A 27,943-nucleotide genomic window follows, 5' to 3' on the forward strand; every position below is an offset into this window, starting at 1 on the left:
GTGGAGGCTGGAAAGGACTATGAAGACCACGGAGCAGAGTCACCGAGGGCAGCCTGGGGTCTGGACCAGCGAGGAAGGCTGTGAAGTGGCCGAGGTCACCGGAAGTGAGCTGGAAAGCAGAGAGACACCGGCTGGGTTCAAACACCCAACTTTGGGAGGAGGGCAGGGTTGGAGGCTGGTCAGACAGCTCTGGGAAGGGGGCTGGGGGGCAGATCCTGGTGTGAGGGGCCACGGGTTTATACTGGGAAGGAGGTAGAAGGGACATGAAGGGTGGGAGGGGCAATGGGCGGATTGAGTGGATCGCTGGACAGGAGGTCCTAGGGGATGAGGGCTGCTGGACCCAGGATACCAGAGGGAGATGTGGAGGACAAGCAGAGGAAGGAGGAAAACCCCGCTCACAGGTGGCTACAGCAGTTCAAGCTGACTCCCAGGCATACCTGCGAGCAGGTTCTCAGCCTGACCAGCCGCGTGTCCCTGTGCAGGCTGCTGTGCCCACATGAACCTCCAGTTCATCTGTAAGGGGGGTAACTACATCCTTGCTGCTCCAGACCTACAGGGCTGCAGGGCCAGTGGTGGCTGGAAAAACCTGGAAGCGAACCCAAGCCTGAACTCAAAGCAGGCATTCCAGTCTGGAACTATGCCACTTTCCCCTGAAAACGCTTACCTACCTGCTTCTCTCCTTAGTGGTACTCTGTTTTGGGGACCCAGTGGACATAGACGCTACCCATGATCTTTTGTGCAAGCATTTCACGGGCAAGTGACTCGTGTTGTGCCCCACGGGGACCAGCATTTACATCACAGTGCTTGAGTCACTTTGACAGTGTGCGGACAGCCCCACACACACCCCTTGTTGTGTTGCACGGAAACCAGCCGGTCAGCGGGGCAGGAGGTACACATTCAGGAAACCCTGCGCAGACATCTGCAAGTGGGGGGAGGGGTCACTTGCACCTGATACGGGTGCTTCGAGATTGCTACTGCAGAGTGTAGAAAAGAAAACCCAGGGAAGATTCTGAGATGTTGAGAAGCTTGCCCGGGACCCGATCAGTAAGCAGCAGTCAGGTCGCAGGCCCTGTTCAGTGGTCTCTGAAGCCCACCGTCGTGGGTCGCAGACCTGAAGTTGGCACTCAATCTGGCAGGGTGAGCCCTTGTTGATAGTTATTTTTATACCATGATGTTCTTTAAATTAATGAAAATGCTGAAGGACACAAATTATATAGAAAGTCAAGTTTCACTTATTCAAATTAAATTATAGCATGGGTTTCATATACAAATAAACTTTGTGTAAATAAAAATACAAAACAGTACAAATTTCAATCATGTAAAAATGCAAACATATTTGTGTTTCCATATATAGATTTTCCCCTTTAATGTGACTGAGACGTACAGTAGTTGACCCCTTCGCACCAGTGAAGGTCAGAGGGATGGTTTCCCAGGCTGTCCGCTCCTCCACTCCTGCATCCGTGTGCATGGGGAGCCGCCGGGCCTTCTTCCCCAGTAGTGGGCTCCAGAAGCTTCCAATCGTCAGTCACCATCAGCACGAAATGGTCCAGCTATTCTCGGGCTGGTGAGAAAGGGCCACTACAGGGACAACGCTCTCTACCAAAGCACGGACACCGGGCCACTGGGCTCAGAAAAAGCTCCGAGGCTGGGAATACTGCCTCCAGATGTCACTGGTCTAGCTCGTTTTCATTCTGCAGCGTCTTCATGGCCAGCCCCCAGAGTGTCATGCTGGAGAAGAACTGCCCTTCGGAGTTCCTGTACGGTGTGGTGGCCCCGCGGCTGCCCAGCGCATCACCGCAGTGGTTGTCCAGTGTGGCCAGGGACGAGCGGCCCAGAGATAGGCCGTCGGGCTGCAGCGAAGCCTCGCTGGCCGCAGCGGCCACATCCTGGTAGGCATAGGCCGGAGGCTGTGCGGGCTGCCGCAGAGGCTTGGTGAGCTGGCCAGGGTCCAGCCCTAGCTTCTCCGGCTCTTCCACTCCGGGTGGCTGCCCCGTGGGCCGGAACTTGCAGAAGGAGCTGGCGGTGTGGCCGTCAAACTCTGTCACTGAATCCTCTGCTTGGTGCCCGGAGAGCTTGACTGCCACGGGCATCAGAGTCACAGACATGTCCTGGGAAAAGGAGTCTGAGCTCTGCGATCTGTCCAGGTCGGAGGCCTCGACGGCGTGAGCGAGCCCATCGAGCGTGTCCTGGGCCCCGTCGGGCCGGCAGTGCATCTTTTTGTGCCGCCGGAGCACTGCGGAGCGCGTGAAGCACTTGCCGCAGATGTCACACGCATATGGCTTCTCCCCGGTGTGCGTACGCACATGCCGGCGCAGGTCACCAGAGCCCCCGAAACACTTGCCTGCAAAACGAGCAAGGGACCCTTTTAGAGAACGTTCTGGAAGGGCATTCCCCCGCCCCCTGCCAAAACACAGAATGACCCTGCTTCAGCGTACACGAGCTCCAGCCCTCCTGTCACCTGCTCACCCTGGAAGGCTCCTCCGTTCTCCAGCGGCATTCCTCTGACCTACAGCCTTTGGGTTGTGGGTACCTCAGGGACACCTTCAAGAGCCCTCGTCTCCCCACACGGGAGCACCTGGCTGGTAAGCCCAGGTGCCTGCCCCCACTGGCCCGTGCTGGCAGACCTTGTCGGTTTTGCTTCAATTTCCTTAAGTCTACCACGGTCAATCTATAACTTAAAAACATCTTTTTGCCTCTGATGTCATTTTACACACACCCCTCCCAGTTCTATCTCCTTTCTGTGCATGGGACAGAGGGAGGATATCTATTTCCGTGAATAGAGTAGGTAAGGTCAGAAGAGAACCACCACCAAATAACCTTACAGAAGATATCGCCTGTTTATAGAGGACTGAGAAAGCATCGTGCGGTTATGCAGACACACATTTAGAACTTCTCCCTTAACCGTGTGGACGCTCAGCCGGCCTGCCCTTGTCAGGCAGTGTGGGGGGCATTCTACACACCTCCGAACAATCAAACTAGGTGTCCATGCGTGGGCCTCACGTCTTGGCACTTCTTCCCCACACAGGCTACCGAGGCACACCGCAGTGACTGTGTCTTCACGTCTACGTCTCATCTGCAGCGCCAGGCTCTGTTGCCTTCGCGGACGCCCCAGCAACAGCCTTCTCACCATTTGCTGTGCTGTCTATACAACACATGCTATCTCACACAGGCGCGATTTCATGCACTCGAAGCGGCGGAACCATTCCTTCACCTGTTGCATGTTCGTGTCGTTTCCACCTGTTGCTACTATACTTTATCTTCAATAAACGTCTTTCTTTTCCCTGTTTCCTTAAGCTAAGTTCTCAATAATGGAATTACTGGGCAAACGGGAATGATCTTTTCTAGGATCCTTAAGGCATGTGAATTTTAGCCACAGCAGAGTTCCCACCAGAAGAGGACCAGGGCCAGCGTCTCTCTTTGATCCCATCAGTCAAGACAGAGGAGCCAGACTGTGGAGCCATCCCCATGGAAGGTGTGGCACTTGCCTCCTGCCTCGGAAATCTGGTGAGAGACAGCTGACCAGCTGTGCAGACAGGAGGTGTGCAGCTACGGCCTGAAGCCCCCAGCAGCACAGGATGCAGGGTTTCCAGGGACCGGACAAGGGTTGTGCTTGCAAGAGAGCTGCCTGGAGCCGTGCTCAATCCAGCCTAGGAGGACTGCCCAGAGGGGCAAGGAGACCCCAACAGAGAAAGTCTCCAGGAATAAGTGCTAGGACCCAGGGCTGCAAGAGAGGGGAGGGAAGGAGAGTCTTTGGAAGCAGCATGAAATGGGGGGCAGGGGGAGTGATGGAGGGAGAGAGGAAGAGAGGCAGAGAGGGAGGGACATGTAAGAGCTGGAGCTCTAGTCCCCAAAAAGCCCAGGATGTGAAGCCACCTTAAAACTGAACCCATCTTCTGAACTCAAGAAAATGAAAACACAACCACACAAACTATACACGACTGTCCGCAGATTTGTTAAGTGAAAGAAGTCAGTTATAAAAGACCACATGTAGGATTCCGTTTATACAAAATGCCCAGAACATGCAAATCCAGAGAGAGAAGGCAGACTAATGGTTGCCTGGATTGCGGTGTGGGAACTGGGAGTGACTGCTAGTGGGCATGGAGTTTCTTTCTCGGGCGGTGAAAATACTCTAAAATAAACCGTGGTGCGTGAGGGTTACACAACTCTATGAATAACATACCAAAACCACTGAATTGGTCACTTTAAATGGGTAAACTTTATGGTATGGGAGATTGACCTCAATTAAGCAGTTATAAAATTTTGATGCTGTGCTAGAAGAATGAACACTCTGGCTCTCTTTTTCTCTTCCCCTGCCCCCAGGCTGTCCTCGACAGGGTCAGAAACCATGGTTAGTGAGGTGAAGGAAAGACCCAGAAGCATAAGGTGAGGATGGCAGGGCCCCCTCTGCTCCTTCCTCTCCTGAGGTCGTAACCAGCAACAAGTCCTAGCCGAGGAGGAAAGAGAATGTTTAACCTCATATCAAGTTGTCAGCTGTAATAGTAATTTGGAACCGACATTTACGTTAGTCAAGACATTGCATTTGTGATTTAAAGTAACACTACTTTATTTTAGAGAGCGCGCGCAAGCAGGGAGGAGCAGCAGTGGGAAAGGGGAAGCAGATTCTGTGCTGAGCGCGGAGCCTAACACCGGGCTTGATCTCACCACCCCAAGATCATGACCTGAGCCGAAATCCAGAGTCGTATGCTCAACCAACTGCATTACACGTGCCCCGACACAATTTTCTCTTAATCAAGAGTAAGGAGAATAGTCACGGAGTTGCCTAAATCAGTATCCAAGAGATCTGTACACGATTTCAGCAGGAGAGAAAAATGAAGTTACCTTGTGGTTACAGCCTGGAAGGCCCGCCTGAGATGCCAGCTCCTAGCAGAATAAGCTGCTGCTGGTGCTCAGCTCCGGCCCTCCCACAGCTAGGCCTGAACAGTCTCCCCATGTGCTCGAACTGGGAGACCGTACAGGTGGCCACGCATCCCTCCATGACTTGGTTCGCACTGTCAAGCACTGGTCACAGGCACATGGCACCCACATGCACACACAGCCCCACTGCTTCCGAGGCTCCAACACCGCGATCACATGTGACAGAGGACATTAACTCTGAGTCTCCATTCCTCACGTGTGCAGTGATGCACCCTGATGGTGAGGGCCCCCGCTTTCCCTCTGCCCCCCTCGAGACTCCACTGCTGCACTGGATGCCCACAGATGGGACCTTTGCTTCACAGCACCAGCTCCTGAGAAGCCCTCCCTCTTGGCCCCACTGTGTGTTCTCAGGCTCCTGCGGGACAGCCCAATGCAGCCCCCACGCCCGGCTTTGCAGGCGGCACACCACAGTCTCCCTCACTTTCCCCACTGTCTACACCCTGCTGACCTGGGCTGGGAGCACATGGCACCAGGGACTCTGTCTCAGTCAACTCTGTCTGCGGAGCATCTCAGGAAACCTCTGGATGCCTCCCAGAGACTCACTGAATGTATGATACGTGAACCCAGGACTGACCAAGAGAACACCAAGGGAGGCAGTTAGGAAATCACACTGCCTCCATTTTACCTACGAGAATAGGGATGATTTACCCACGACACCGAAACGACCAATGAGACTGGCACCCCGCCCCACTGGGGACGGCAGGGTGTCCGTGCGGCCTGGGCCCAGCGGAAACCCACCGCAGGCAGGACAGCTGTAGGGCCGCTCCCCTGTGTGCCGAATCCGGTGCTTTACCAGCTTCCTCTGCATGTTGAAGGACTTGCCGCACTCATCACAGGTGAAGACTTTATCGGCCGTGTGCGTCTTCTTGTGCTCCTTCAAGTTACTGAAGTTACTGAACCCTGGGGAGACCAGAACAGGTGCTCAGCGGAAGGCCTAAGAACACTGCAATTGGCAGTCTTCAGGACAAAAAAGAGGAAAACACGCAGCAGTACCTCGCCCACAGATGTCACACAAGTGTGGCTTCTCTCCCGAGTGGATAATGATGTGACGCTGGACATCACCAGATGCTGCAAACCTGTAATGTAATTTGTAAATTCAATTACAATTAAATTCAAGTCTTTGTGACTGCAAGTCACTGAGGGAGGAGATGAACTGCTCCCTACATTCCTTCAGAATGGAATAAGAAGTGGCCTGATTCGTTTGTGCATTTTTAAGTATCTTTGCTTTTATTTTTTTCTTTTTATTATTATTTTTTTAAAGATTTATTTGAGATACAGAGACAGAGACAGCTACAAAGATAGCGAGAGAGACCATGAGCAGGGAGGAGAGGGAGACGCAGGCTTCCCACTGAGCAGTGAGCCTGATGAGGGGCTCGATCCCAGGACCCTGAGATCACGACCCGAGCCGAAGGTAGATGCTTCACCGACTGAGCCACCCAGGCACCCCATCTCTTTTTTAAAAGTAGAAGATGACACAAGTGTTCTGTTTTTATTTTATTTCTCTACCTAGTTTCATCTTTCTCTTCAGAGAAGACCAGCAGGTTGGCCCGGGGAACAACTCCAAGCCAGGCTCTCCAATACAGACAGCTGTGCTTCCCTGTACCACACCTGATTGTAGAACTGGTTCCATGTGGGAGAAGATGTTGCCTACAGACGTGATTTTAAGTATATGCCTTACTTTTCAATGGAGTTCAGAAGGTTCCCATTTAAGACATGGTGTACAATGAAGCCAATGGTGAAGCGACAGGACCCCCGAAACAGCCGGGGGTCCATGTTACGAGGCACTGAAGTAAGTGGTCGGCACTACCCCAGCGCACAACGGGGCTGTCAGTGCTCAGGTGGCCATGGCAGAAAGGGACACATGTCTGGCTAGGCAGCTCTTCTCTGCTTCCTCTCATCTGCAGACACAGTGGTTTTCCTGGACCTGACCAAGAGCTGCCTCTTGCTCTGGCGTCCCCACAGCATGTGCTGTGCTGCAGCACAGGACTCGGACTCTATTTATCTGTCTCTGCCCACCATTCCTGAGGATGACCTTATCAGAGGCAGAACTTGTGCTGTTTATTTCTGTGTTCCCCTCACAGCACACAGTAGGTGCCAAATAAATGCTGAATGGTGAAATATATGAACAACTGAATCGCTGACTGACGGCTGCTGCCTGAGCATGCCTGCTCGATGACAGCATGTGGACTCCGGACAAATGACCCAATGAGGGAAGGAGGGTCCCCCCCCAGACTCCATCACAAGTCACAGCCCTGCCCAGCCCCAACTCAGGGCCGCTCCTCCACTGCTGAGCCCTCAAGGCCTTTCCCTGATTCAGCTCGGGGCACTTCCTCCAGCCCTCTCTCCTGACACCCAGGCTTCCTGGCTGCCAAGTCTCATTTTCCTCACAAGGCAGTCACTTCCATGGGGACATCTGTCTACGTTAATAGACCTTCTTGGAATGAATGGAAATTTTAGTAACAAAATAACTTTGTTTCATGTAAAATCCCATTTTATAAGACTCATGTCCTAGATTTTCTATTAATTAACATTTCTCTTTATTCTTATCATGTAACCCATGGAAAGCCGGAAGCTTTTCCTGTGTTCCTCAGCAACAGAGGGAACCTACCGGTGGCTCAGAAAACACTGAATTCAAAGACAGACTATGAGCTGTTCCTTACAAACGGACTAGGCCCAGCACTGACCTCTTTCCACAGATCTCGCAGATGTACGGTTTTTCACCAGAATGCCGACGTAAGTGAGTCTGCAAGTTACCTGCCTGCAAGAAAGCGGGGGGAGAAAAAGCGTACCAGTCATGAAAAATTTTCTTATAGACTCTGTAATTTAAAAGGAAAATGGACAGCTTAAGCCAGGTCCCGATCCCACATTCTCAGTGAAGATTAGCTTGACTCAAAAGCAGTCATGTGCAAGGAGACCAGGGACTAGCCCAAGTCTAACTCTGGGGAGGGGATCTGCCCAGCAGCCCGCCGAACACGGACGTGTCTCCACTCTGCCTGCCCCACATGGGCCCCAGGCTTGTCCCATCTCAGGTGTGCACTGTGCTGCTTCCCTCGGAAATGGGCCCAGCACACTGTGGAGGCTGCTATCGGGCTGTGGAGCTTGTATTTGAAATAGACCTTGATGTGCTTTATTTGGGTTTTTTAACTTGGACCATCTATATTCAAGTGTCCATTGAAAAGGAAAGGAGCCCCTGTACTTTGTTATTTCAGGATTTCTGATTCTTCAAAAGCCTGCTTTTGCTTCTAGAGAAGGTGAGACACGTGCAGACAGGCCTTCCCATGGCAGCATGGCTGTTCTCCTGGCCAGGTTGTTGTTTTTTTACCGTGTGCAAAAATGCACATCTGGGGCTTCAGGGCAGCCAGCTCACTGCAGGGCCTTTTATGTTCCTAATTTCTGAAGCTAGCAGGGCTTCACAAAGAATAACTTATTTAAGTAGAGATCACAAAATTGATTTCCAAGTAAAATCAATAGGAAGTCCATAGGAAATTGCCTAAAGTACACTGAAATTAAAATTGTAATTGCCTCGTATTAAAAAAGCTCCTGGCTAATGTTTCAAATTAGGATTTGAAAACAAAATCCTCCATTGCTGGAACTTAACTTAATAGACTCAATCTGTCATGTCCCCTGCCTAATTTTTTATAGTGTTCTGTTACAAAAACACTGAAATGAATGAATATACCCAAGGGTAATATGTGCAGGCATTATGCACAAAATAAGCCAAAAAAGGAGAATGAGCAGTAACACCCCACTAACAAATCAGGCTTTGGAAATCTACAAACTTGATTTTAAACAAAATGCATAGATAGTTCACAGCTATGGGTTTGAAAATGGTCTGAAGTCCATGTGTGCGTGGAAACTTACAAGCAGAGAAAAGTGTGGTCTGGGGGTTTTACATCACAGAATGTGGAGATTCTCTGTGTCAGGCTCTGGGGAATCACCAAGTCAGATGTTATCTTTCAGAATATGATAAATATGGCTTAAGAAAAAACCCAGGTTTATTTCAGTTAACTAAAGGGAAAGAATTGGGCAAAACACTGGGAAATCCGCAGCTTTTAATAGAACAGCTACTAATCACAATAAAACAACAGCTGTCAACCGCGGTCTACATTTGGGCTGCCGGCCCTTATACGCATCACAGAACCATGCTGAGCCACTGCTGTATCATCTCTTTTCCAGACGAAAGACTCCGATTCAGATAACTAAAACAGCTGCTCCTGTTACGTGGTTGGGCCAAAAATGAGCACTGGTTTTTGTAGGTCTACACCCTCACGAGTCTCTGAGAATAAACTAGCTTGTGCTGACGATTCAGCACAATAGTCACTTGGCCGTGAGGGAAACAGCTCGCTGGAGGTAAGTGAAGGCACCACTGACTGTTTCAAGTCAGTCAATTCCAAATTCCAGAAAAGCTCATCAACTGTGTAACAATTTGAATTGCACCATCTGCTCATCTGTTAAATTCAGTCCTTCTTGTTTTAAGCTATTTCGTAAATGATGCATTATGACTGAAGCATTCTGAGTCAATTCTGAATAGCGCCGCATCCTTTCTTGGTAAATAAAGCCTAACAATTACTTGTTTTCAAAGCAAGTAACGGTGGCCTTCCACTTAAAATAGTGTAATAAGCAACAGTAAAACAAACCCTTGAAAGTTTTTTGTAGCTATTTAATATCAGAAAAGTATAAGGAAAGTCTTCCATCAGCTAAAAGGAGCACATATTGATCTGACCACTGGTATAAAAGTAGATTAAATACTTAAAGATTCAGGCAAAAAAGTCCAATAATGCCGTCAATGATTTATGCCAAATTACACAGCAAACGGGGAGCCAGATTATTTGGTCTTTGGTCAAGTATCTGTATTTTTGGTAAAGTCTGACTTCCTCTAGTACTAACCACATGCTAAGTACCTAGTCCACATCTTGGAGATTATCTATAGCTGGATATGTGGCTGCTCTCGCCTACAGTCATGACAGGAACTGCTATCAATTAGTAAGAGACCACCAGGAATGAAGCAGGCTGCTCAGCAGCTGCAGATGCCCGTCTCCATGTTGCCACAATTCCCTTACAAAGTCGTAGTGTCACAGTCTACGGAAAAGTGAACAGATGCTATGGGAAGGAAGTAATCAGCCTTGGCTCCTATGGGGGGATCAAATATCCTGACCCAGGCCCGACTGTGGTCTTGAAGGCTGGCGGTGCTGCCATGCTGTCTAGCTGTGTTCCAGAATATGAGCACAGAAGAGGGCTCCGCTCCTTCTAAGCAAATATTTTATATTAGGAGGGAACTGTCAGGGTTTTTCAGAGAAAAACTTTGCTGTAGAAAAGAACTAACATCTGATTTGTTGAATAATTAAAAAAATAACTCCTTCTAATAGGTACATGAGCATCTGTATTTAAACTTGGACAAACCAAGCATATATTTTCTATCAGAGCATTCTTCTAAAGGCAACAGATTATTTATAGGAAAAACAGGAATCACACCATTTTAGACACAAAAGGGATCTCAGATCCTAAAAAAGTCATCTAGAGTTTGGGGGCTTCAGGACTTCACAAAATAAAATTAACAGGGCAGAAAAAAATCTGGAGATGAACACAGAGCTGTCACCTAAATGGCAGTGATCATTCTCCTGGCAGCAGGGCCTTCAACACTGGGAATGCATGGATACCAGCTCAGGGCCGGAAGTCTCACGACTCACGAGAAGCTCCCTGAAACCCTCTTACTTCTGCATGTTGCCTGTGGCATCAGGCCATGCCAGTGCCCTGGGGAGCACATCAGTCTCCGGGCAGGGCTCCTCCATATAGCTATGTCCTTCCCATCGCGCCCTGGACCTGGGGCACCCCTCTCCAGACAGCACTGCCAGAAGGCACTGCCCCAGCTGCTCAGAGTGTCCATTTTTACCTCTTTGGAGAGATCAAACCGCTCTCCTCTCCCAAAGCCAGCTCAGTGCACCCAGGTTTCCTCCTCCTGTTGCTCGCATCACAGATACGCAGACCTGCCCCTCCCTACCTTCTCCTCTTGGGGTACCCACCAGTCCAGGTTCTACTCCACATAGGGGCCCTGGCAGTGTGGACAGAGCCTCACCCACACTCTAAAGTATGCAGGGCTCCTGAGGGCTGAGATCCGAGCAAAGACCGTGTCCAGAATGACGTTAACAGACGAAGAGTCTGTTGTCACAATCTTGGATTATGGTAGCTTTTCAAAGCTCACGTACAATACTGCTTACAGCTCATCATCAAGGTTGTGGTAAACTTTATTTTTCTTCTAAGACTGATCCTACTAAATAGAAATTGAGTAAACAGCATAAAAGATTGATTCTCATTGGTAAATCTGTTTTCTCACTTTCAAGTCTTCCAAAAGGGAAAATATTTACAAGCTCCCTTCTACCGAAGAGAATATGCCAGCAACAGCATGGGAGCATTCCAACCCAGCGTAACCACAAACATTGACGCCAGTTCATTCTAAGAAGGGAACACTTGGCTTAAGGTGAAGAACGGTTGTTAGTGGGCACTATTCGCAAAGTATCCCTGTATAGAGCAGCCAACAAGCTCTCTTGGCCTAGAATGCCAGAGACCCCGAGGCTTATAACATGCCTGCTCGTCCTTGGGGCTGTGTCCTCTTAACACATTTCACAGTGAGGGCGTGAAACATCACAAACACCACTTCCTCCAGGCAGAAATGACCACTCTTTTCTCTGCCTGTCTTGCTCCCTACGTAGATTTCTCCAGCTCACGGCAGAGCTCCTTGGACACGGGAAGCTTGCAACAAACTCTTGAAGCATGAAGTTTTTTCAAAGAAGTCCTTCTCCATAAAAAATTTTACAACTTGGCTATCAAATGAAACAGCAATATATATCCAAAAACTGCAACTATACATAATCCTGCATTCATAAAAATGGGACAGAAATACAGACGCCAGTGCAGAGGAGAGTTTGGTGGCATCTGTCAGCCGGACTGTCCCTGACAAGACCCAAGAGGGCAAGTGCAGGACAAGACCTGAGCAGTGGTCTCCCACCTCAGCGGCACACTTTGGAATCGCTGTAATACAACTCGCCAACACGCGAGTCCCACCCCAGAGCAACGGAAACGGAGTCTCAGAAGGGGGGGTCCTGGCCTGGCCTTGGGGCCGGGAGAGGAGGCTGAAGGTTGACTCCAAACACCTGAACGGCTGGCTTCCTCTGATTAGCAATCAGAGTCACAGAAGGCTCCCAAGCAAGGAGGACAGAACCTACACTGTCACCACATTTTAGAGGATGAAGGGCTTTCGTGTCTACTGTCCCAGTCACCGCTCCTAAGACCCCCATGAGGCAGTATATCCCTGTTGTAAGGATTAGAAAAATAAGGCCCAGAGAAGTTATGGTTGCTAATTATGGACAGTCATTAGTCCAGGTCTTCGTCTCTCCCCCACCCCAGAGCCGTAAGGTTAGGATGGTGGCAGAAGACTGGTCTACAAGAACAGAGGGGCCAGCACCGGGACGGGAAAGTGATGTCCCTGAGCACTATTTACGTGCCAGGCAGCAGTTCATACTCCCCCCAACTCAGGTACTCTCCCTCTCCACATACACACCTGATGGGCTCAGTCATTTCATCTCCCCGATTTTACACACAAGGACGCTGAGGTGCCGAAAGGGGAGGCTGCTTGCCTGAGCTGACTTGAGCAGTAAGCCAGGGGCAGGATCCAAATGCAGACTGTCCAGCCCCACAGCCCCAGCTCGGAAGCACTGGGCACAGCTGCAATGAAGACACAAGGCCTCTAGTGCCCGGTGGCTGGAGGGGTGAGGACTCCCTTCGGCTCTGCAAAAACTCACTGCACGTTTAATGGGTGCCTGGTGTTCTCCTGGATGGCAAGTGCAGACTAAAGATGCAAAGGCAGAGAGCTTCGGACTTGGTCAGTCACTGCAGGCGTGAGAAGTCACAGAGAGCACAGGTCTGGGTGTGTGGGAGGGTGAAGGGGACCTAGGGAGAGCTGGCTCTGTGGGGAATGTGTCAGAACACAGCACTGCCACTGAGTTTCTGGGCTCTAGGGAGGGCCTGCCACCCAGCCCTCACCAGCCTCGAGGGCTCTGCTCTTGGATCAAGGCCCGGCCCAGAGTTCACGGGTGGGGAACAGCATCTGCAGCAGCTACTACTGCACGATCCACCACGCCCGCCACCAGCCGGGTGTACGAACAGCTGTCGGGCGGCTTCTTGTGCACCTCTGGAATGCCCTGGAATGCCAGGGCCCGGCGCAGGGCAGAGCAGGTCGCCTCCTCCTACTTCAGAAGTAGGTTCCCTCAACACTTTCTCCAAAACATGAAATCTCTAGGTTCCTTTCTGTCCAGTGCCAGATCAGCACATGGCCCAAGGGAGGGTGCAGCACACAGGGCCAGAGGAGAGAACTGACACGTGTCCAGATGAGCTGTCAGTAGTCAGCTAAAAGGCAGTCCGAGAAGGAACAAGAACCGCTCACTCTGTTCCCCACCTCCTACAACCTCGGGCCTCCAAAGAGTGAGACGCCACAAGTCCCGGATCTAGCCCAGCTGCACGCAGGCCCCTGCTGTGTGCTCCCTGTGGTTCACTGGAAACGTCACTCATGAAAGAAAAGAGGATACTAGGACTGGACCCATCCTTAAGGAGGGCTTGGGGGTGGGGGGGAGTTCACACACTTACCAAAAAAATGCTACTTTTCCTCCAATGAACTAAAAATTTGCTTTCTTTAAAATTATTTTCTCCTGATTTAGTGTGAAATCAAAGTTACAGATACCATCAGAGGCTTCTCTCGTAAGTCCAAACGTAGGTCTTATTTGTAATAATAATAGTAAGAAAACACTGGGTTTCAGGTTTCCAATTATTAACAGTAAATAAGAGTATTCCCACCTGAGAGAAATGTTTCCCACAAATGTTACATTCAAAAGGTTTCTCACCTAAAACGAAACAAAATGACAACTTGTAAAATCATTAGTCATATTTGCACAGTAGTTTACAATGTTTAAAACTATTGCCCATGTCCTTTCAAAAAGGAGAGTCCTGTTCTTTATCAAAGTATGAAAATCGGTCGGTAGATCCTTAGAATTCTCTCTGGCCCTGAGATGGTGAGCAGAGACGATCTGCTCGACGGCAGCATCGTGTCCCCTGCCCTGCAGCCTGACTCCTCCACCAGCAATTGCTGATGCCATGAGGGTGACTCGTTCATACCACGTGAGGCATACACACAGAGGAGCCCAAGACAGAGACTGCCGGGGAGAAGCCCCTCTCCACCGCTCTTCAGCCTCGGCTGATACATGCTGATGGGGACAATGAGATTTCAGCATCGGAGATGAGCCTCCCTGCCCACTTCTCACCTCTGATTCTAGGAGCTCTGCATAACTGCATTCTGGAATAGAACAGACACAGAGTGGACTCCACTACAAAGAGGCCACAGTAGTTCTGAATAGTCTCTGGAATGTGATCTATTTAAAAGTGTACTTCAAGGTATCACCTTTTACCTATAAAAACACTCTCAGGTCTTGAAGATCAAGAACCTTCTTTTACCCCACTCCCCTTAAATCAAGTGGTTTCATTAACATTCTTTTAAAAAATTAGCGTTTCCTCTCTTACTGTGTTGTTCGGGTTTCCTACCCCGCTAGCTTTCTGAGCTCCTGCCAGGACATTTTCGTGTTGATCATTTCCTAAAACTGTTTAATGGCTTCCTTGAGGACTAGGTGGAGGTTTTGACCCTGAGTAATTATAATCACATGAATAAAGTGTTTGGTGATGATATTTAGGTCTGAAATTATGGGGAGGTTAAAGTGAAAGCCCCCAGTATGAGTTGCAACAGTTTGGAAAAAAAAAAAAAAAGAGGCCACCAGTCACTGAGACTCACAAGTGACCAAAGGTCGGTAACCCTACTGTTGTGATTCTCAACCTTTTTACTCTTAGGATCCTTCACACCCGTAAGGAGCTATTGTTTACATAGGCTGTATCTGTTGGTATAACCTATATCAGAAACGAAAGCAGTGATTTTTAAAACACACGACCAAACATTACATTGGCCACCAGAGTGGCTGCGGCCTTTAGGTGACTCCCCTGCACACTCATGGAAACTATGATGGAAATGGTCTGGGCCTCACAGACCCCTGAAGGGGCTCTCCAGACCATAATCTGAGAAGTGCTGCCCTCCTCAGTTTTTGCCCCAGGAAACATCTGTGCCAGGACTGTATGACTACGGGAATCCAAAGATGTTCCTTCAGAACAAACCACGTCATTTCTGTTTCCTTTAAAGCTAACCAGTATGCTTTTCAAATACAAACTCAAATGATCACTCGGCTCTAGGAAATTTATGCAAACAGAATGACCTAAATCAAGTTCTTCCAGGGCAAGACGGAGTCAATAAAAATACTGCCTTCTTATAAACTAATTCTGAACTCCTCCTCCTCATGTTCAAGCACCTTATGTTCAAATACATTAAAACTTGTGAAGGGCTTCCAACTGTTATTAATTCTCTCAATAATACGAGGGAGCAAACACCTGCGCAAACGGGGAATCCAAAGCGTAAGAGAATGTCAGATCAGCAATCACAATTACATAAGCACCTTAGTGTATCACTTTCATGCTTTTAATTGTCATTAATTTATAATAGTGTATTAGAGTCATCAAGTTTAACTAAAGGAAGGAAAGTAAAACATAATTGCATCATGTGATGTATATGTACTATATCACACCTCAAATGAGCACCTGGAAAAAATAAACTTTTTGGAAAGGGGACAAGGTATGAATTAAGGTAGTAAGACTGAAAATTCAATGTTCCAAGTTGAAGAATCGTCATTTGAAATTATCAAATGGTTAAAGCTGACCCTTATTAAAAAGTTTACCTCTTCCTTCCAAACCACAATTTAAAAAAATCTGATATGAAAATTACTTCCCAGAGAACTCTTACTATTACTCTAAGTTAGTTCAGTCTGAATGAACCAACATCATGCTTTAAAAAAGACAAACCTACTCTAATTCTAAAGGGCAAATACAGCTTATCTGTTTTAGAATATATATGAAATTTTCCGTGCATCAAAACAATTCACTACACTTCTTTAGAGATGTAAACTTTATCATATAAAACTGTAATTAAAAACAAAAAGGGCACCATCTTTTCAAGCCAGTTCTATGAAAACATCTGCAGATCTTGGAGATTATTCTGTAAAAGTAATCACCAAAAACACAAAAAGCAGCTAAGGCTCCTTGACGGGGGTGGGGGGGGCATGAGCAATGACATCATCAAGCAACAGCAAAACTTCTTACAAAAGCAGGAGCAGGCAGTGGTGTCTGATCGTCTGCATCCTCTCCTTTCCTTTTGCCTGTGGGTACTGAATCAGTGTACCTGTATGTGACCGTTTGTGAAGCTCCAAATTGCTTGGGTGTTTAAAAGGTTTCCCACACAATTCACACGTGTACTGTCTCTGTGACGGAAGCATCTGGGCCTGGTCCTCCAGCGCGGCAGCCTCTTCGGGCCTCTCTGTTTCGTTAATGCAGTTAAAATGCTCAGCATGGACGAGGTCTTCGCCTTCGTTTTCTTCAGCACCGTGGCTGCTGGCTTTCTCTGTAGTATTTGCACCAGCACATTCTACCCTCTTCGTTAAGCTGTCGTCTGGCTTGGCATCGGAGGGCCGCTCTGCCGATTTCTGGGATTTAAGGAAATTTAGCTTCTTAAGGTGAATGGCCTTTTTGAGCCTCAGCTGTCTGGTGGGCGGCTGGCACAGGCTGTCCAACTCGGGGTCTGGGGCTGAGTCGCTCAAGGGTGGGGCCAAGAAGTGGGGAGGCAAGTGCTCTGAAGACTCCAGGACACATTCAGGGTGACTGCTGGGGCAAGACTGGCTGTCGCTGGCCCCGAGGTCTGCGGCTGTGCGGAAAGCGCGGGGCTGCTCAGCCGTCCTGTCATGGCCGGGACCCGCAGCCTGTTTGTAGTAGTGCTTGCTATACAAGTTTCTGAGCTTGTAGTAGTAACTCGGCTGTCTGAAAGGCAACTCAGGGCAGGGGCTGTCTAGCACGTCGGGCGCTTGTTTGGATGCCTCGCCTGCACAGTGAGGGAGAGTCACAGACGGCGGAGGGGGAGCTTGGGAGTCAGCCAGAACCTGACTCTGCTGGACATCGGCGGGACACTCCTGCAGCAAATGAGGAGGGTAGCTTTCACTGCCGGCACAGTGCGCTTCTGCAGGCAGAGCACCCTGCAGGGAGAACGTGCTGTCACAAGCCACGCCCGGGAGCTGCTCCACAGTGGCTGATTTTAAAAATGTGTGACACAGATTCAGAACATTCTGAACTTGCAAACACTGGGCTGTGTCCAACATTACTTGTATATTGTCCTGGTTAAGATCTAGGTGAGAGGTGTACATGAAGTCCAGGATCTGCCCAATGCCACTCACATTTTTAATATCCAAGTGAAAAACATCACTTTTTTGGCCTGAAGAGTTCTGAAAGAGGCTCCTGATAAAAGAAAGGATATCCGTTTACAGTATGATAATTTTTCTCCTATAAATAATGCTCAGGATACTCTTAAAAAATACTATCCTTCCATAAATGCCAAGATTTTAAAATTAAGTATATTTTAATCCTTTAAAAAGTTTTGATAAGCCATTCAACAAAGCAACTCAAATGATTTAAATTATTGTGCTGGATATTCAACCTTCCAAACAGATCTCAAAGTAAAATTCTGAAATACACTCATTCTTCCTTTCAAAATGTAGTTATCCATATATATTATTAATTGCATTTACATAGAGTATAGTAAACTAAAGGACACATATTTTTCATTATTTCATGTCTAGCCTGACAAATTATATTTCAGGCCATAAAACACATAAAAAAAATATTTCCATATCTAAGTGCCTTAAAAATGTCTAAAGAAAGAAATAGCGGGGTGCCTGGGTGGCTCAGTTGGTTAAGTGTCTGCCTTCAGCTCAGGTCACGATCCCAGGGTCCTGGGATCAAGCCCTGCATCAGGCTCCCTGCTCAGTGGGAAGCCTGCTTCTCCATCTCCCACTCCCCCTGCTTGTGCTGCCTCTCCCACTGTGTCCCTATCAAATAAATAAAATCGTAAAAAAAAATAATGTAATAAACCAACATCTGATATTCACCTTTCTATTTTAATTTTTTGATTATGACAAAACATATTTACCACTTGATCCACTTTGTTTTAAAGTGGAGCCCAGGGGCACCTGGGTGGCTCAGTGGGTTAAAGCTTCTGCCTTTGGCTCAGGTCATGATCCCAGGGTCCTGGGATCGAGCCCCGCATCGGGCTCTCTGCTCAGTGAGGAGCCTGCTTCCTCTTCTCTCTCTCTGCCTGCCTCTCTGCCTACTTGTGATCTGTCAAATAAATAAATAAAAATATTAAAAAAAAAAATAAATAAAGTGGAGCCCAAGGTGGGGCTTAGACTCACAACCCTCAGATCAAGACCTGAGCTGAGATCAAGAGTTGAGATGCTTAACCAACTGAGCCACTCAGGCACCACCCATTTAACCCACTCTGAAGTGTTGAAAAACCTTATACTTAAATATAGTTCAAACTATAAATTCAGTGGCATCAAGTTACATTCACATTGTTGTGTAACAAAACCACCAGCCATTTCCAGAATCTTTGATCTTCCCAAAAATAAACTCTGTACCCACTTAACAATCAATCCCATTCCCCACCCTCAGCCCCTCGCAACCACCATTCTTTCTGTTTCTAAGAATCTGACAGCTCTAGGGACTTACATATACTCATTTTGTAATCAGATCTGTTAGAGGTTTCTCAGCAACCCAATGGTCCACAAACCAGCAGTGAGAAAAAGAAAAGGCCTACGAGTTAATGAGGGAAAAGGGGGAACATAAAGCCCAGGCATTTTATTCTGGCTACACGTCGAGTTCCAGGTGAACGAATTTATACTGTATATAAACCAGCAAGCTGACTTAGGTAACTGGTCTTGCAAGTTTGCTGAAGACATTTTATCTAATTGGATCACCTGCTTTCCCCAAACAGCCTTCAACTTTGTTCTTACCTAAAGGGAAGAACAAATTAAAAAGGGGTAGGGAAAGCCAAGTCTAGGACTAGGCTGCATGGGGACAAATAGCGCTGCCCACCTCAGTGAGCTGACCTGTTCTACTATCTGTACTTAGAGCATATATGAGAGCTGAGGTTTAACTGGATGATTCAAGATTATCAAGGAGAGATGGAATCACATTCCATATATTGTTTACTAGAGCAGTAAAATGGTATGCAGCTTAAGGAAAAGTTATTTAAAAAAGAAGCTTTAGTGCTTAGACAAATTTCAGTTGATCCGAAAAAGTATATAAAATACTTAACTCTAATAATTGAAAAATGATTATATTAATAAGTAAACTAAATTCAAACTTATTTTCTTCAAATATTCAAATGCAAAATGAACACAAAAATATTTTAATAAAAAAATAGAACATAGGATGTTTCCCCTCTCTAATTTCTTATTACAAGGAAGTTCCTACCAGGAATTCTACTCCTCAATCTTTTTAACCTGAAAGGATAAGAAATATATAGAGAAGACTGACATTAATTAGAACTACTAAATCAAAGACAGAGTGCCAAAATACATTCAATCAGCCCAAATATATTTTAGTTAAAAGGCTCTTTGCCTCACAGGTTCTTCTAAACACAAAAAGCAAAAATTCCACAATGTGCTACAAAGGTAGGGACAGTGAAACCTAAGGAGAAGATAAAATTTAGTCAAAATATATTCATCGTAGAAGAGCTTTTCCTCTGTGCAGTTAGAAGAAGGGTCTAAATACATACCTAAAATACTGACTGAATGCTGCTAGAACATTCTTATGTGCTTTAAAGCACACTCCTTTCACGACCAACATACAGTCACAAAGCAGGCCTTGAATGCGCTGCTCATGCAGCTGCTGGAGGAGATGGCAGCTGTGAGTAGCCACTGAGTCCATGCTCAACCACCCGGGAGACCTGCAACAAAGAATGTGAATGAGACTAATATTCAGCGATAGGACTGGGAACTGACCGCCCCGGAACCCACTGACTGAGGGCAGCTCATGGTCATGATTCCCAGGTGGTCACACTTCCAATGAACCAATAAAGAACCACAAAAGCCTTGTGTCTTGGCATTAGACCAATGCAGCTCAACAGAAACCTCTGCACTGATGACAACGCTCCGCATCTGCAATGCTCACTACAGTAGCCACTGGCCACGTGTGGCCACCGAGCACTTGAAATGTGGCTAGAGTGACTGAGGAACAGAACCTTTAATTTATCTAAACAGCCACCATACTTGATAGGGTCCATGTAGAATATGACCCCAATAATGTTATGTGCACTTCTGTCTTTTCTACTTAGAAACAATTCAATGAGAACATAGAGACACTTGTAAATTAGGCAAAAGAAGACCAGATGAGATCAGTCAATATTTACTAAGCACCCATACAAGGAGCACTGAGTCGAAAGATAGGAAAATCAGAAGCTTATCTGGGCAGATACAGAAGAAGTTAAAATAAACTAGCACCACTAGACAATAATAAAAGATGTATCACAAAGCGGCATGTTTGCCCATTTGTTCCTTTTCCCCTACGATTTCATTTATTTGAAAGAGAAAGAGAATGTGCGGGTGCATGCACATGAGCAGGAGGGGGAGAGGGAGAGAGAATCTCAAGCAGACTCCCCCTTGAGTGTGTGGAGGCTGACACGGGGCTCAATGTGGAGCTCAATCTCACAACCCTAAGATCATTACCTGAGTCGAAATTAAGAGTCAGACGCTTAACCAACTGAGCCCCCTGGGCGCCCGAGTCTCATCTGTTCCTTCCTGCATTTCTGCCAGGGCACCACTATAGCAGACACCTGTCTTACAGGTACCCTGGGGAGGGAATACTAGAATGCATAAGGTGCCTGATAATCAGCTTGAGAGTGCTGAAGCCAAGTTAGTAGTAGGACACACTGTATGTCTGTCTGTGTGTGTGAGAGAGAGAAGATGAGAGGGTCAATACAGAAGGTATCATATCTCTTCAACGTCTGTTTACTGACTACCAGGCACCATGTACTAAAGGTACAACAAACAAGACAAAACATGCCAGGTCACCCCACACACACAAGTACACGATACACAACTGAACAAATACAGTAGTGAGAGCTAGACACTGGAACACACAGATGAGGAAGGCAAGGGATCATGCCCAGGAGCACAATCCAGTGAGACATAATCAAGGGAAGAAATCAAGGGAAGACTTACAAGTGGGGAGAAAGGAAGTCAGACTGGGACAAGCCTATGGAGGCTAACATGGCAGTTTGCCACAATAAAAATCTGAAAAGCCGTTACTTGCTTTATTCGCTTTCATCCTCAGTGCATAAGCATTACTGAAAGTCACTAAACCATGAAGCCAAAAACCCAAACTTTTTAACACAACTACTTCTTCCATCACCATCACCATCATCATCACCACCATGACCGTGACCATCATCACCATCACCTTATCACCACTGTACCCACTATGTGTCAGCCAAAATAAACTACCTGCGCCTCCCTAAATGAGCTGTGTTAGGGACAGTTTGAAACCCTAGCCCACTGCTCATTACCTGCAAATGACTTTGGCAAATGACTTCTCCATGTCCACTTTGCTCATCTTATCTCATGAGTTACTGAACAACCGTGAAAGCCCACGTGAACATCTAGTATAGCAACTGACATATTAAGTATTCAACAAATGTCACCTATAAGGAACACTTGGAAAGCCTGTTAAAAATGCAGATTCCTAGATACCATTGAGAGTTCTGCTCAGTCTAGGGTGGGATGTAGACATGTGTGCTGGAAGCATCCAGGTGATTCTGAAGCAGGCAGATTACAGATGTCTCTCTGCCTTGCTCTCTCCCCAAGAGCCTTTGGTTCTGATACTTCTTGTTCTGGGAATACTTTCCTTCCACTGATCTCTTCCACCTTTCAGATAAGGCCCACTTCCCTAGGAGGGCTCAGCTGAGCAGTCACCAACTCCTAGAAGCCTTTCCTGCCATTTTAAAACTTGTTCCTTCCTCCCCACTGCTCCTTCCTGAAGTGTGACTCTGGGGTCCCTCCTCTGCGATCTCATCCATAAGATAACTTCTCATTATGCCCCAACATTTGTATCTCCAACTCTGCTGTGAGCCCTGAGGGTACCATCTTATCCATCCTTGCCTGGCACAGAGCAGATACTCAACTATTAAAATCCATGCTAGTTAGCTTTTATTGCTAATTCGCAACAGTTAGTAATGTTTATTTATTTACGTCTTTTTGACTCCCTCTACGCTCTCAAATCAGCTCTTCTGAGTCCTTTCCACTCTCTTCAATCCCACCATGTCTGTGTCCCTCATCCATAAAGGTGACTGGGATCCTGACTTCACTTAGATGGTTGAGCCCATAGGTAAGCTGATGTAACATGAGTGCCTTTAAATTCTTTCCTCAATTCCAAATTTCCCCCTCACCATTCACGCGATCCCTTCAGCTTTACAGGATGAAGCAGCAGTGCCTTCTCTTACGGAAAGTCAGCTTCCTGTCTTCCCTTGACCCCACCCAGCCTGCCTCCCCCAGGATCTGGCTTCATGTTCAGCTCTTCTGCTGCTTCTTTCTGTCCCCAGCTGACTGGCTCACCAGCTCCTGCAAACACCAAGATTGTCCCACGGGGAGAAAAAGCAAAACAAAACAGGACAACAAAACCCTCCTGCCAGGTACATCTACTCATCAGAGGCCTCTCTTTTACACCTCTCAAAATAGCAAATTTTTTATACTTTAAATTCAGTTGGCCAGCATACAGTACATCATTAGTTTCAGATGTAGAACCCAGTAATTCATCAGTTGTGTATAACACCCAGGGCTCACCACATAAGGTGCCCTCCTTAAAGCCCATCACCCAGTGATCCTGTCCCTCAACCTCCCCTTTTTATTTTCTTATGAGTCCTCTTCCTCCCTTGCAGCCTTGCTGCCATTCTCACTGCGCTGAAACAGACTTGCCCAGTGGCCTTTCCTCAGTCCATTCTCCCCAGCTGGTCTGCCCATGTCCTTCTCAACATCCTCCCTCCCCAGGACCCTTTGGGCCCTCTTACTGTGCCCCTATTCCATCTCTATGCTGTTCTTCTTCCTCTATGAGCCCCCAAACGTTAATGTCCTTTCAGATTCAGCCCCTAAGCCTTTTCTTCCCCTTGACGATCACATATACTCTTAGCCTTCATCTGTTCTAAGCAGACAACTCCTGAATGTGAAACTTCAGCTTTGACCATCACTTCCAAATGCCTAACTTTCTGCTAAATGTCTCCAAATGCATGACCCCTCAACTTTGAATCTCTAAAACTCACCCCTACCATCTCACCCCCAGCTCTATACCTTGTTCTGAGTGCCCTATTTCTTTGTGGAAAGCTTAGTTTCTGATATGTGAGTTTAACACATTGGCCTGATTTCCTGGTTTGAGATCAAGGCAGGATGCGATGAAAACTGGTGACGTCACCTATAAAGAGCAACACCACTGGCACTGGGAGAGCATGGTATCGCCTAACACAAGACTATGGACCAGAAGGCATGAGGTCAGCTGGTGGGGTGCTGTCCTGTGCTGAATCCTCAGAGGACCTGAACAGACAAATGATGGAGCGATCAGTCACCTACCCTCACCCATTGGTGGCCTGAAAAGAAAAGGATTATTGGCTTATTCTTATAACCTCTCATTCACGGACTATTTATCATGGGCCAGGAACCGTGCTATGCACATTCTATCCACTAACTCAAATAATGCCACCATAACCCTATTATCATCATTTTATAAGGGAGGAAATTAAGAAATGAGGAGTTAAGTAACTAGCCCAAGATCATAAAACTGTTGTGTTCCAAAGCCAGGGTTAGTTCCACAAGGCTATGCTATGGCTCATGAGAAAAAGGACATTAAAAATACAACACAAAACCTTCCAATATAGACTTAAATGCTACACTGCAGCAAATATTCTGAATCTGCTTTAGACATTTTCCAGTTATAGAAATAACACGCACGGTTATAAACTCTCCCTCAATTTACACTGACTGTAAAAATTGTAACTCCACCATACTAGTTGGTATAGTTCTCTAATGGCTTCATGAAGTCAATCCTGTACTTCCCCAGTAAGATTATAGAGATCTGTGGAAAAACAATTTACTTAAATTCCTAGAGTAACCTAGGAATAACGACTATAAATAACAACTTATCATAGACTTAAGGTCAGTAATAATAAATGGCACATACTTGTAAAATGCTTCTAACATGCCAGCCGCTATGCTAAGCCCTTTACCCACACCCTTTTAATTATCACGTTCATTTCATACTTAATTCATACTCATTTAATTCTCATGATAAAGGTAGGATAAGTGCTATTGTTATCCTCATTTTATACATGAGAGCAATGAAATACCTGGAGGATTAAAGACAGCTACAACTTTGACCCTCCTCCCAAGGGGTGGTGGGATCTAGGTCTCTCCTGCCTTGAATCTAACCCTAACCTATTAACCAACGGAAAAGACAAAAGGAAGGGTGTAAAGCTGTGCTCCTCTCTGGGCTGAGGCCCTAAGAGCTGACCGCTACCACTGTCTTTCTTCTGGAAAAGTGACTCTGGAGGCCCGAGTCGGCTGTAAGGCGCCCAACTCGAGAGAATATGTGGAGTCCAAGAACTCGGCTGAGCTCAGCCTTCCAGGCCCCCCTACCCAGGTACCAGATATGGGAACACATCCCCTCTAACTCCCCTGAGCAGCCCCCGCCTCCAGCTGAATATCACGTGAAACTGAAGAACTGCCCAGTGGAGCCCTGCTTGAATTCCTGGCCCACAAAACTGTGAGATCAAACTTTTTGAGTCACTAAGTTTTGGGGTAGTTTGTTGCAATGCAAGTGACAACCTGACGAGGTACAGAAAAGACAGACACAGCTAATAAGTAACAGACAGTAAGAGAGCGAGTTAGGATTTAAAGCCAGGGAACGGCTCCAAAGCCCACAGGCTTAACCACTACTCTGAGTTACACATGACAGACACAGGCGTTCCTTGGACCAAATCAGCTGCCCCTTCAGTCTACCACCCACGCCTCACCGCCCAGGTACAGCGTATGTGAGGCGTGAAAGCATGCTTGGTGTGACGCAAAGAGCACAGACCTATCTCCAACTCCGCAGCTACTCACGCTGTGTGACAAGGAACAAAAATCTGTGGTAAAGACACTGACTATGTCTGTCTTATTGATCAGTGTATCCCTGGATCTTCTATCCCTACGAGAGCGCCCTGGACACAGAAGGTGCTCAATACATCGCTTCTGGATGGATGGAGACTCTGGGCCTCAGTTTTGTGATATGTAAAAATGGAGAAGTCCCCCACTGGGTTAGATCATTTTCTAAGGTATCTTCCTGTTTCATTTTTTAAAAGCATTTTTTCCTTTATTTTTAGAAAGGAAGAGACAGCAAGCATGGGAGTGGGGCATGGAGGAACACAGTGAGAGGGAGGGAATCTTAAGCAGGCTCTAGACTCAGTGCGGAGCCTTACATGAGGCTTGATCTCCCCACCCTGGGATCATGACCTGAGTGGAATCAGTCCTGAGACACTCAGCCAATGGAGCCAGCCAGAAGCTCCAGTATCTCCCTATTTTAAATGCTATAAATCTATACCAAAAATGTGATGGTGGCAAGAGGGACTGAATGGTATCAAAAGGAATGAAAATATGGGAAAAGAGAAAAACACAAGAAAAAGCTTAAATGTGAATGGAGAGGTGCTTCTAAATGGAAAAAGAGAACATAATTTTATCCTGTAGAGAGGCTCCTAGAGCAAAGAGCTTTCTGTTCTGTTTACCAACTGGTCAAAACAAGATTTTGTAGAAGTTTGTTCCCTGGGGCCATTAATGGATCACTTCTCAAGGGCCCACAGTTCACACACCCCAGCACACAGCCTGCCATAAAGTGGGCCTACCTTTGTCTTTGGCCATCCGCGATGGTTTTCAAACGGCTTATTCCTAATCCACCTCCCACCCCGACTCCAAACCCCATGACAAAAGCAATGGCTTCAAGCAAGCAAGTCTGGTTCTTGTCCTAGCTCTATGCTGACCCTACGATGCTATGTAGGCCAATGAGGCTGAACTGCTAATGTGTGCCTGACACATGCAAGACATGGTTGTGAGGCAGATATGCTGATAAACTGAGGCCTGTTCCCTGTTCTTCACAGACTGTCTGGGTTTTCACATCATTCACCCAACTTTATAGAGCGTCACTCCATGCCAGACACTGAGGGTATGAGAGTGAAAAACTCACACGTGGTCACCTATACCTTCAGGAAGCGTCTGTCCACCAGAGTGAAAGAGCAATTCAAGTCCCTCCATCCTAACCTCAGTCTGCACTTTCTGATTATGTTCTTCTTCCGGGTTCATCTCTTAACTCAGACAAAAGATCCCGTGGGCAATACATTCCGACTGACCGAAACTACCCCATCGAGCCATAAGCACTGCCCTGAACCAGGAAGACCCCATGTGAATGACCCCAAGACAATGGGCTTCCTTCACAGCCCGCGTGCACTTATCTACCATCGTTTGTCCCAGATTTTCCTTAACATAAACCTGAAAGCACTTCCACGACTTTGGAGATGGTCTTTGCCTTCCCTATGTTGGCCTCCTTGAAATAAATCCTTTTCCAGTTTCACCACCACCCATTTCTTCTCTGCCTTTGGATTTTGTTGGCAGTCTCTTTGGGACTCCCAGAGCAGGTGCTCTTGTACCCACATGCCCCGGACACAGGAAAAACAACAGCACTATCCTGGAGATACTGAATAAGGGAAGTAGAAATTAATTTGAAGGAGGAGGGTCAGGGAAAAAAATCTCAAGGAAGAGATATGTGTGCTGAAAGCTGAAAAAAATGGGTTACAGAGAAAGACTGAAGAGAGCCCCTCACCCCAGGGGGAACAAATGAAAAAAAACAAATGCAGGCGAGAGCAAGAATGAGGCATACAAAATACTCAAGCACCTGCTTTTTAAACAGGGAGGCCATGCTGTCACTTCAGTTGGAAAATGTTTTCTTTCTTGTCTATTTTGGTGAATGCCTTCTCTGATGGGCTGAATCCTTTCCCTCCAAGATCCCTATGTTGAAACCCTAACCCTCAGTACCTCAGAGTATTTCAGAGCTGGAGATTCGGTATTCAGAGAGGTAATTAAGTTAAAATGAGGCCGTTAGGGTGGACCCTAATCCCATCTGACTGATGTTCCCGTAAGAGACCTGGACACAGAGACAGCAGGGATGCACCTGCACAGAAGGAAGGCCATGTGAAAAGGCGGCACAAACGTGGGTGTCTGGGAGCCGAGCAGTGCAGCCTCAGGAGAAACCAGTCCGCTGCTACCTTCATCTTGGACTTCCAGCCTCCAGAGCTGCGAAAGGATGCACTCCCTGCTCCAGGAATCCGCTCCCCTCTGGGGTGACACCTCCGTCCCCCCCCCCCCCCCCGCCCCACCACCCCCGGTTCCCGCAGCTCCCAAGCCTCCGTCAGGCGGCTCAGGGACCACCCCCGAGTGCCAGCCTCGTCTCGGGGCCGCAGGAGCAGCTAAACCACCACGCGGCAGGCGCTATGCCCAGGGCCCCACGTCCACCGCCTTCGGAACCGGACCCGGACGGCGTCTCTGCGCCCACTGCACGCGCGCTCGGCTCGCACGGCAAAGAGGCTGCGCGGGGCCAGGGACTCCCCGGTGCTCAGCACCGCCCCGACTACAGGGTGACGGAGGGGACCGGGAGCGCGCCCGGGGGCCGCAGCCAAGTCCCGCGCGACCCTCGCGCGACCCGGGGGCCGCAGCCAAGTCCCGCGCGACCCGGGGGCGGCGGCGGCTCCGGGGCCGGCCCAGTCCCACTGCACCGCGCCAGACCCCGCGCCCTCGGGAGGCAGGCCTTCGGCCCCGCGGCCACCTACCCTCGGAGGCCGCTCCCTGCCCCGCCGCCGCCTCCTTACCTGCCGCCGCCGACGCCCTTACCGCCGCTCGCCGGGCCCCGGCGGCCGCGGAACCAGCCCGACTACGCCCCCTCGGCAGGCCGGATCCGCCTTCTGCTTCCGGGGCCGTCACTT

The 27,943-nt window shown here is 47.9% G+C and overlaps 1 protein-coding gene across 4 annotated transcripts; it reads right to left on the reverse strand.

The window, feature by feature from the left end:
* Positions 1-1,209: 1,209 nt before the first annotated feature.
* Positions 1,210-27,933, reverse strand: ZBTB49 (zinc finger and BTB domain containing 49). 4 transcript variants are annotated; one of them, XM_032333821.1, is made up of 9 exons: positions 27,830-27,933; positions 19,676-19,846; positions 17,295-17,355; positions 16,253-17,096; positions 13,780-13,826; positions 7,620-7,693; positions 5,929-6,011; positions 5,674-5,835; positions 1,210-2,341 (listed from the first exon to the last, which is right to left on the reverse strand). In XM_032333821.1, the coding sequence occupies exons 2-9, from the start codon at positions 19,825-19,827 to the stop codon at positions 1,668-1,670; spliced, it is 2,097 nt and encodes a 698-aa protein (XP_032189712.1). In that variant the 5' UTR covers positions 19,828-19,846; positions 27,830-27,933; the 3' UTR covers positions 1,210-1,667. The 4 variants fall into 4 exon arrangements, with proteins under 4 accessions (XP_032189712.1, XP_032189711.1, XP_032189710.1 ...); XM_032333820.1 differs by adding an exon at positions 26,860-27,135 and having other exon boundaries at positions 16,253-17,355; positions 27,830-27,927; XM_032333819.1 differs by having other exon boundaries at positions 16,253-17,355.
* Positions 27,934-27,943: the final 10 nt, after the last annotated feature.

Source organism: Mustela erminea, chromosome 2 (genome assembly GCF_009829155.1).
Source record: "Mustela erminea isolate mMusErm1 chromosome 2, mMusErm1.Pri, whole genome shotgun sequence".
NCBI lineage: Eukaryota > Metazoa > Chordata > Mammalia > Carnivora > Mustelidae > Mustela > Mustela erminea.